At 38.7% G+C, this 9,534-nt stretch overlaps 1 protein-coding gene across 1 annotated transcript; it reads right to left on the bottom strand.

The window, feature by feature from the left end:
* Positions 1–616: 616 nt before the first annotated feature.
* Positions 617–9,201, bottom strand: LOC121235263. Its single transcript, XM_041131589.1, has 2 exons — positions 8,720–9,201; positions 617–1,044 (listed from the first exon to the last, which is right to left on the bottom strand). The coding sequence occupies exon 1, from the start codon at positions 9,098–9,100 to the stop codon at positions 8,723–8,725; it is 378 nt and encodes a 125-aa protein (XP_040987523.1). The 5' UTR covers positions 9,101–9,201; the 3' UTR covers positions 617–1,044; positions 8,720–8,722.
* Positions 9,202–9,534: the final 333 nt, after the last annotated feature.

Below are 9,534 nucleotides of genomic sequence, written 5' to 3'. Positions count from 1 at the left end.
TTTATAAAAAATATATTTTATATATATAAAAATAATTATTTAACAATTTTGGAAATAATTAATATTTTTATTTGGTATTTTAAAAATTAATTTGATTAGAAAAACATATTGTCATCTTATAATTATTATGAAATATATTATAAAAAATAAAAATTGGGTAGGTAATTTATAAATTATTATTACTTAGAAATATATTTATAAATAAAACAAAATCATTACAAACACCATGCAATAATTTGTAAAACCCACATCTATCTCCTATCCAAAAGTTAAAACCATCTCATCTAACTTTTAATCCAAACACACAAAATTTTTAAAAAAACCATCTCATCTCAACAATCTCACTACTATTCACAAATCATCTCAACTCATCTCATCTCTGAATCCAAACAGGATCTTAGAGAGACCACCAACCTTAACACTTGAGCCAAGCCTTTGAGATTAAAGGACTGCTAAAGTTACACTTGATATTGTAAAATACTAAACCTTCATCATACTTTTATCCTGGAGGGATGATGTTGCATTATCCAACCCTTTGAATTTTCCATTTTAGCAAACAAGAGCTGATCTAGTACATCAGCACAATAGAATGGAAATATGATAAAAGTATAGTATATAGCATAACTCATCTATACCAAGTCCATCTTATAAATGGCATCCCGGCGTGATACTGAAGGAGAAGTAACACCCAAGTGTTTATTTAATTGCAAGTTGCAAATAGAAAAATGATAACTCCAAAAGTTCCACCAGAAGGTTGCATGTAAAAAAAAAAATCTGGAAGTTCGAAACATTCATCGAGCATCCAACCTGCAGTTACATTTGGAATTTAAACAATAAACACATCAATGCACGAAGTAAACGGACATGAAATTAAAGTGCACGCAACCATTTTTATTAATTCATGCACCGTATCCTCTCAAAATGAGAAGTCCACAGAAATCCCTTATACGCTGTGATATAACCTTGCCCATCTTCAGTCACGGATCGAGCTAGAAAAACAGAGAGAAGACTAAAGCACGGCAATTTCTCCCCGATCCCACAGGCCTGTTGACATGCAAAACCTGGTCATCTCATGTGAAGGCATCAAAGAATACACATGCACAATTATTTTAATCACACATGGAAGGTATACAAATACATAGCCTGAAGAACCCAACTTGGAAAACAATATAAAAGTATAATTGAAAAGTGCAGTGTCTGTATTTCTTACGAAAGGTAAATGGAAATTCTTTTTTTACAGGCTTTTAAGAAACAAACACCAGAACCGGTGGTATATGGTCAACTTCAAGATGTTTCTAAACAGGGTCATCCCTGAACACCCCACACACCACACCCAAAGAAAGGGCAGAGGGGGAGAGGCGTTATAAGCAACTCCATGAATTCTTTGTAGAACACAAAAAACACTAATGGCAGAAAAATCATTTTGGAATAATCCAAATCATGCAGCAGAAGAAGTCCAGAAGAAAGCCGGCCACCCCACTGAAAAGCTTTACCATAATTTTTCCCACAAGTTAGTTGATAATTTCAACCCTTACGTCATGTTGAAATTAAGTCACCTAGTATTAAGGAAATTTATAAGGGTCTTCTAATAGGGCCTAGGGAATTTATATCATTTAGCAATGATTCTTAACTCGAATAAGCTCCACAAATGGCTAGTGTAAATATTATTACATCATTAGGCTCCTTGAGTTTGCATTTTTTAGTCTTCGTACAGTAATATGTCTAACATAAAGCAATTGATCTTTCTTAAGATTCATTAATGAGAAAGCTTTACACTTCCATGCCTATGAAGTCAAGATGAAAGTGATTATCAATCATCAATTCAGATTTTTGATACCACACACACAATCTGTCAAACCCAGAAATCCAGATCTGAGCCAATATGACATTCAAGTTTAACCAGCATTTGATTTTCTTGTACAACTAAGAATACAAAGTGTCAGTCTATCAAAATAATATGTGAATGACCAAATCAATTGGCCTTTGAGTGATCTGTCTATTATATATCAACTTTACAAGATAGCTATACATGGAAAGAAAGTAATTTACGAGTGATTCTAGCAGTCTATTCCTATATGGAAACTATACTCTGTCAAGATGCTATCTACAAGCCTAAGTAAATTAAGGAAAGATGAAATAAGGAAAGAAGAATAGAAGAGGGATTATGGACAGCAAAGCTGTCAATTGACAGCCCCCCTCAAATTGATGCGGGTTGATCAACAAGCATCAATTTACTACTTAAGAAGCAATGTCGATGGCGAGTGAGAGCTTTGGTGAAGATATCAGCAATTTGTAGTTCAATGGAAACTTGTGGAAGAGTGATAACACGAGCTTCAAATGCTTCACGGATAGAGTGACAATCGACTTCAATATGCTTCGTGCACTCATCATAGACAGCATTGGCCGTGATTTGAATAGCACTCGTATTATCAGTATGTAGAGGTGTAGGGTCAGTCTCAGAAAAATCTAGCTCAGCAAGCAAACCTTGAAGCCAAATAATTTTGGAATAAGCAAGAGATATCGCCCGATACTCAGATTCGGTAGATGACTTAGAGACTCTATCTTACTTTTTACTCTTCCAGGAGATCAATGCATCACCTAAGAACACACACCAACCAGTGATGGAATGAAGTGTATCCACACAACCGGCCCAATCAGCGTCACTATAAGCAGTGAGGCGAGGAGAAGTGCCTAAAGGAAAGAATAAGCCATAGGCAGAAGTGCCCTGAACATAGCATATGATCCTACGGACAGCAACCAAATGAAGATGACGAGGAGTCTAAAGAAATTGACTGACTTGTTGTACTGCAAAGGAAATGTTCGGTTTAGTAATAGTGGGATAAACAAGGCTACCCACCAACTTTCAGTATAAACTGAGATTAACAAGTAAGTCACTCTCTTCTTTGCGAAGCTTGACATTCAATTCCATGGGAGTATCAACAGAGGTGGCCTACTGCAGACCAGTTGTAGCCACCAGATCATTAGCATATTTTTGTTGGTTGAGAGAAATACCCGATGGACTACGATGCACCTTAAGACTGAGAAAATATGTGAGAGACCCAAGATCTTTCATATGAAAAGACTCAGAGAGATGAGTCTTGAGCTGGCCATGTAGAACAAAATCGGAACCAGTAATCACAATATCATCAACATAAACAAAAAGAACAATAATACCCATGTTTGATTTCCGAAGAAATAAGGAAGTGTAATACTTGTTCTGCTTGAATGAGAATTGTAATAAAGTGGTTTGAAATTTATAAAACCAGGCCGTCGGAGCTTGTTTAAGACCATAAAGGGTGCGACGAAGCTTACACACATGCGAAGTCGAAAAAGAAAACAATCCTGGGGGAGGTTTCATATAAATACACTCTTTAAGATTCCCGTGAAGAAAAGCATTCTTAACATCCATTTGATGTAGTGGCCAATCATTGGAAGCAGCAAAAGCTAGAATCGTACAAACGGTAGTCATCTTAGCCATAGGAGCAAAGGTTTCTTCATAATTGACACCATATACTTGATTATTCCTAAGTGCAACAGCCAAGCTTTGTAATGATCCAAACTTCCATCAGATCAAACCTTGACTAAGTAAACCCATTTGCAACCCCAAGGAACAATTGTTGAAAGACATGGCTCAATGTCCCAGGTGTGATTGGCCTCCAAAGCAGTAATCTCTTCCTACATAGCTTGTCGCCAACAATCATGCTTGGCAGCTTGTGAGTAGGATGTGGAAATATCAAAATTGGACAATGCAGCAGTAAGAGCTGAAATAGAATTGCCAGAACTGGAAGAAGTAAGCCCATACCTTTTCGGGAGTACTGACACTCGAGGAGAGTGACGTACCAACGGCGTTGGAGATACTGTAACTGACTGATTCTGGAGCATAGTAGGATCAAATATCGGGGGAGCCACTGGAAGAGACTGTGGGCGGTAACGTTTTGTATACACAATACCTGGTTTAAAGCGAGAGCTAACTTGATGATGAAGATATGAGAACTGCTGCTCAAAGGAGGGATGGACCACAATAGAAGAGGAGGGCACAGAAGACAAAAAAGAAATGTTGATTTTCAAAGAGAATAACATTCCTATAAATGCGTGTACGATGTAATGTAGGATCACAGCAAACAAATCCCTTTTGACACACATTATATCCTAAGAAAGCACATATAACAGATTGAGCGAATAATTTATGTCGCACATGAGGAGTTAAATGAACAAAACATACACAACCAAAGGTACAGAGATTATCATAAATAGTTGCTTAGCAAACAAGCGGAAATAAGGAGACTCCATGTGTAAGACTTGAGAAGGTAAACAATTAATCAAGTGAGGAGCAGTTTTCAAAGCCTCGACCCAGAACATGGATGGAACAAAGGATTTTAACAAGAGAGTACATACCACATCTAGGAGATAACGATTTTTGCGTTCAACTACTCCATTTTGTTGTGGAGTAGCAGGACATGAACGCTGATGAATAATACCTTTGGAAGCCAAGAATGTCTAAAACTCAATAGACAAATATTCACCACCAGATTCTATGCGTAATGTTGTAATAGATGTAGAAAATTGATTGTCAACATACACTAAAAACTCAGTGAAAGTACGAAAAACCTCACATTTAGAGCGAAGAAAATAGACCCAATTAATCTGTTATGATCATCAATGATAGTCACATAATATTTAAATTTTCATGTGAACTAACCGGGGAGGGTCTCCAAACATCACTATGAATAAAATCAAAGCAGTGAGAAGCTCTACTAGCATGCAAAAGAAATGGAAGAGTTTTGCTTTTACCAAGTTTGCAAGAATCACACTCAAGAGATAAAGAAGAACGTTCTTTATTACCAAGAAAATCAGAGTTCAATACATGAGATAAGATCTGAGTATTGGGATGGCCTAAACGACGATGTCATATCATACTAAAATCTGGAACATTATTACATGCAAAGAACAAAATAGGAGAAACTGAAGAAAATGTTGGAACAAGCAAAACTAGTGGAAACAAGCGCCCCACTTTAGGTCCCTTCGCGATCGGCTTCCCCATTACCTGGTCCTGCACAACACAACCATCACCAAAAAAATTAACAGTACAATTGTTATCAACTAACTGACCAATAGAAATAAGATTCGTAGAAAGCTGAGGAGCAAGAAACACATCAGTGAACTTAGAAGAGACATCTCCGACAGTAATGATTGGCAAGGAATTGCCATTGGCAGTTTGAATAACAGATTGGCCAGCATAGGGCCAAATATGACACAGAGTTGTGGGATTATGCGTCATGTGATTAGAGGCACCCGAGTCCACATACCAGAGTTTAGTAGAATGATTACCTTGGAATCCCATTGCCAATAATGCCGAAATCAGCATCTGTTGCACCATTTCAAGTGTGCAGTAATTCGCTGCAGGAGGTACAGGAATAGAAGAGTCACCTGGAGAAGAGTCATGGACCGCAGAAGTCATTACTGAAGGTACAATAACAGAAGTCTAAAATGCTTGAGCCTGACGATTCTGAGGGAGGATACGACATTCTTTGATAATGTGACACTTTTTCTTGCAATAAGAGCAATATTTCTTGGGACAATTAGCAGCGATATGCCCAAATTCCTTGCAGCAAAAACACTGCAAGTTGGTAGACTACAGAGGCAGTCCTCGTCGTTGAGCAGCATAAGCCACAGGGGCTGACCCTGAACTACCATGAGATTGTGCCAGAGTAACTTGAGTACTAAGACGTTCTTCACGAAGTAACTCACCAAAACAAACATCTAGAGAAGGAACAGGTGAGCAATTCAGCGGAGAGAAGCAAACAGATTCATATTCGGGGCGGAGTTTCATAAGAAACTGATCACGACGTAGTCTCATGAAGATTTTGAATAATGGAAAGAGAGGCAACAGGAATCTCCGCTGTAACCAGATCAGAATATTCATTCCAAAGATTCAAAAATGACGAATAATAGTTTTGGATGGAACGATTGTCATGTTGAAACGTGGCAATCGCATGTTCTAACTAAAAACGACGAGCACCGTTATCTTGATGATACACTTTCTTTAAGTAAGCCCACATGGATTGAGCGGTGCGATGAGGCCTCAAGTTGGTGACAATATGTGGCTCAACCGAGCCAAGAAGCCATGACATAATCCGAGCATCAAGCACAACCCATGAAGGAGAAGACGCTGACTCCTTGGATTTCTCAGGATTGGGTGCACAACCATGCCATCAATATGACCCCAAAGATCTTTTCCCTTAAGGAGAAGTTCAAATTGAAAAGCCCATGTAAAATAATTGTTTCCCGTAAACTTGGCACACACAAGTGCAGAGTCCATCGTAAATAAGGAACAAACAAAAAAAAAGAGACAAGAAATAACCAAATAAGAACTGCCGAAAAACAAACAGCACCAGAAAAATACCCAGAAAATACCCACAAAGTCGAAACCTGGGAAGAAAAAAAATCGATGAAAGCCAAGACCTGCACAGAACACTATTCCGATACTACCATTCCGAGACTATTGTTTCGAGAGGCACAGAACACTGTTCCAAGACTACTAGCACAGAGAGACGCTGAATCCACCAAGGGAAGGCTGTGCCGACAGCCACCAAGCCTTAGAACTGCCGATAAACCCAGAACAGAACCAATAAAAAAAATCACAGATGCACCACAGAACTGGAAGAAACGGAAACACACGACCTGACCTAACTGAAATACACAAGAGGCACCTCCGAAACCGAGGAGAAGAAAAAAAAATCGAGGAAAAGTAATTGGCAGTCAGCTATTGATACCATGTCAAAATAATATGTGAATGGCCGAATCAATTGGCCTTTGAGTGATAGTCTATTATATATCAACTTTACAAGATAACTATACATGGAAAGAAAGTAATTTACAAATGATTCTAGCAGTCTATTCCTATATGGAAACTATACTCTGTCAATATGCTATGTACAAGCCTAAGTAAATTAAGGAAAGATGAAATAAGGAAAGAAGAATAGAAGAGGGATTATGGACAGCTTGACACAGTCCCCAAAAAAGAAACAAAGAAAGAGGGACAAGAAACCTTGTAAAAGTATATAATCAAATGATTGGAGGGAATACAACTCTATTCCCAAAAGATGCCTCTTTGCTTCCACTTTTCATTTCCTAGACCTATATATATTGCCTCCTAACATTGAGAGTATTAGCTCGTTTATACTTATTGGGACATCTAATCTAAACGGGGCTCATAGGGATTTGGAATTAATTGGATTGTGCCTTTTCAAGTGGTAGATCTCTTACCATGTTGGAAAGGGATCTACCAAGCACTTTTGAACATGCTAAGAGATCTACCACTCGAAAAGGCATGATCCAATCAATTCCAAATAAGCCAAAAACCATGTTCCAGAAGAGATCAGCAGCATTCCAATACAGTAGATGATGATCCAATGTTTCCTTGTTCTTGTTGCACATGCAAGACCGATTGATTACTACCATGCCTCACGTCCTTACATTGTTCAGGGTAAGAATCATCCCCAAAGTTGCAGTCCAAATAAAGAAATTCACTTTGGGAAGAGCCTTATTCCTACATATTCAGCTGTCAAGGGAAAGGGGCACTAACCATGTTTTCAAATTTGATATATCTGCGACCCTAATGGATTCCCCCACATCCAATAAAATGGGGAAGTGATCCGGACATACCCTCGAAAGTCTCTTTTGACACAAATTATTAAATGGACCTTCCAAGAATGAGACACCAAAACTCTATCCAATCTATACCGGACCTAGTTGTTGGACCACGTGAATGCACCCACATGAATGCACCCCCGACAAGAGGCAAATCAATGACATCCAAGTCAAAGATAAAATCCAAAAAATCTACCATGGTCGTACTAAGATCAGATTCCCCTGACCTCTAACTAGGAAAACGAGTGATGTTGAAATACCCTCCGATACAGCAAGGTACATCCCACCAACCACACAAACTAGCAGCCTCATCCCAAAGTATTTCGTCACTTAAAATTTCGATGGTTACTCCCACATCTCCTATGAGTTTCACATATGTTATGTTACTGTTAAATGATCCACGTGATATAAGTATAACTATTCATGAACATTTCCACGGTAAAAGTCTAAGTTTAAGTTCTTCTATGTTTATAATATGATATGCGATTTGCTGAGTCCTCATCTCGCTTTTCGTATGTTCTATGTTTTTAATGTCCCAGGACGACGTCGATGCTAAGTAGGAGGGTCAGGAGTAGACAGATCAACGACTAGAGAAGGTCTATTATATTTTCCCGCCATATTCAATGTTTATGTAATATATATATATATATATTAAACTAAACAGATCAACGAATAATATAGATTGCGTATTCATTTATTTCTTCATATTCATTCCCATAAATACGTCACCATCATCTCAATGTAAACCTTCATCATCACCAACCATAACTCACAAATCAAACACATAACCAACTCAAAAAACCCAAAAATCATTACTCTGAACCCCAAAACACAAAAACCCAAATCAACAAAACCATCCACACCCTAACAAACCCTATGCAACCACAAACCAACAAAAACATCTCCAAAGCAAAAAATTAAGCTATGCAGAAAAATGCTAAAATAACAGGAGAAAAAGGCCCTGATAAAAACCCCAAAAAGGCACCGGGTGTCCGAGAACAAAGCCCGACTAAACCCGGGACCACTCAAAACTTCCCATCCGAAACCAACATAGTGGCAGATTTCTCACCTGTTACTGGTACCCTCCGCCACGAGCATTCTCATCCTCCTCGACCTTGGCAGTCAGATAGACACTCGGAAAGTCCGAGACACAGAACGTCTTCTCCTTCATCAGCTTCTCCACGTCGGCCTTCTTAAGCACAGTCCGGCGGATGGGAGGGCGGTTGCGACGCTGATCGCGGGTGTAGTACTTGATGTCAAATACGGTTTCGGGGTCGGAGTTGGGGATCCATGGCTCGATCTTGATTGTGGCGGGGCAGGTGACCCTGTACTCGAGGGCTCCGGGCAAAGCTGACCTGTATTCTGGGTCGGCGCAAGGTCCGGTGATCTCCCAGGGCTTCTTGAAGTAGCGCTTCAGGTTCTGGAAGAGAGATGACGCAGGCTTCGCCATTTTGGTAGAGAAATGAGAAACACCACCGCCTTGTTTTCACGCTTTAGGAAGTTTTGGGGGATGGAGGAGGGGGGTTCTTTTTCTTAGGTGACGGTCAAGATTGAAAATGGCTTCACAATCCTTGGAGAAAAATGTTGGCATAGAATTAATTAAAAAAACATATATATATCTCCATGAGCAAAGCTATGCATCAGCTTGTAGCCACACTATATCACACAAATTTTTTTTTTTTTGCCGTGGTTATAGGCTGATACGAATGATTTTCCTATTTCTATTATATAAGAGGCTATCAAAACGCTCAAAAGAAAATTCTTAATTTTCATTAATTTTTTATTAAATCAACATTAAATTACTACCACAACTTTGAGAACAATGATTTTCTTGCCCATCAGTTAGCTTTTGTTTTTCACATTTTTATCCGTTGAATGTTAGGA

Source organism: Juglans microcarpa x Juglans regia, chromosome 6D, assembly GCF_004785595.1.
Source record: "Juglans microcarpa x Juglans regia isolate MS1-56 chromosome 6D, Jm3101_v1.0, whole genome shotgun sequence".
In the NCBI taxonomy this organism is placed as follows: domain Eukaryota; kingdom Viridiplantae; phylum Streptophyta; class Magnoliopsida; order Fagales; family Juglandaceae; genus Juglans; species Juglans microcarpa x Juglans regia.
The sequence above is the reverse complement of the archived record's forward strand: the minus strand, read 5'-3'. Positions and strand labels throughout refer to the sequence as shown.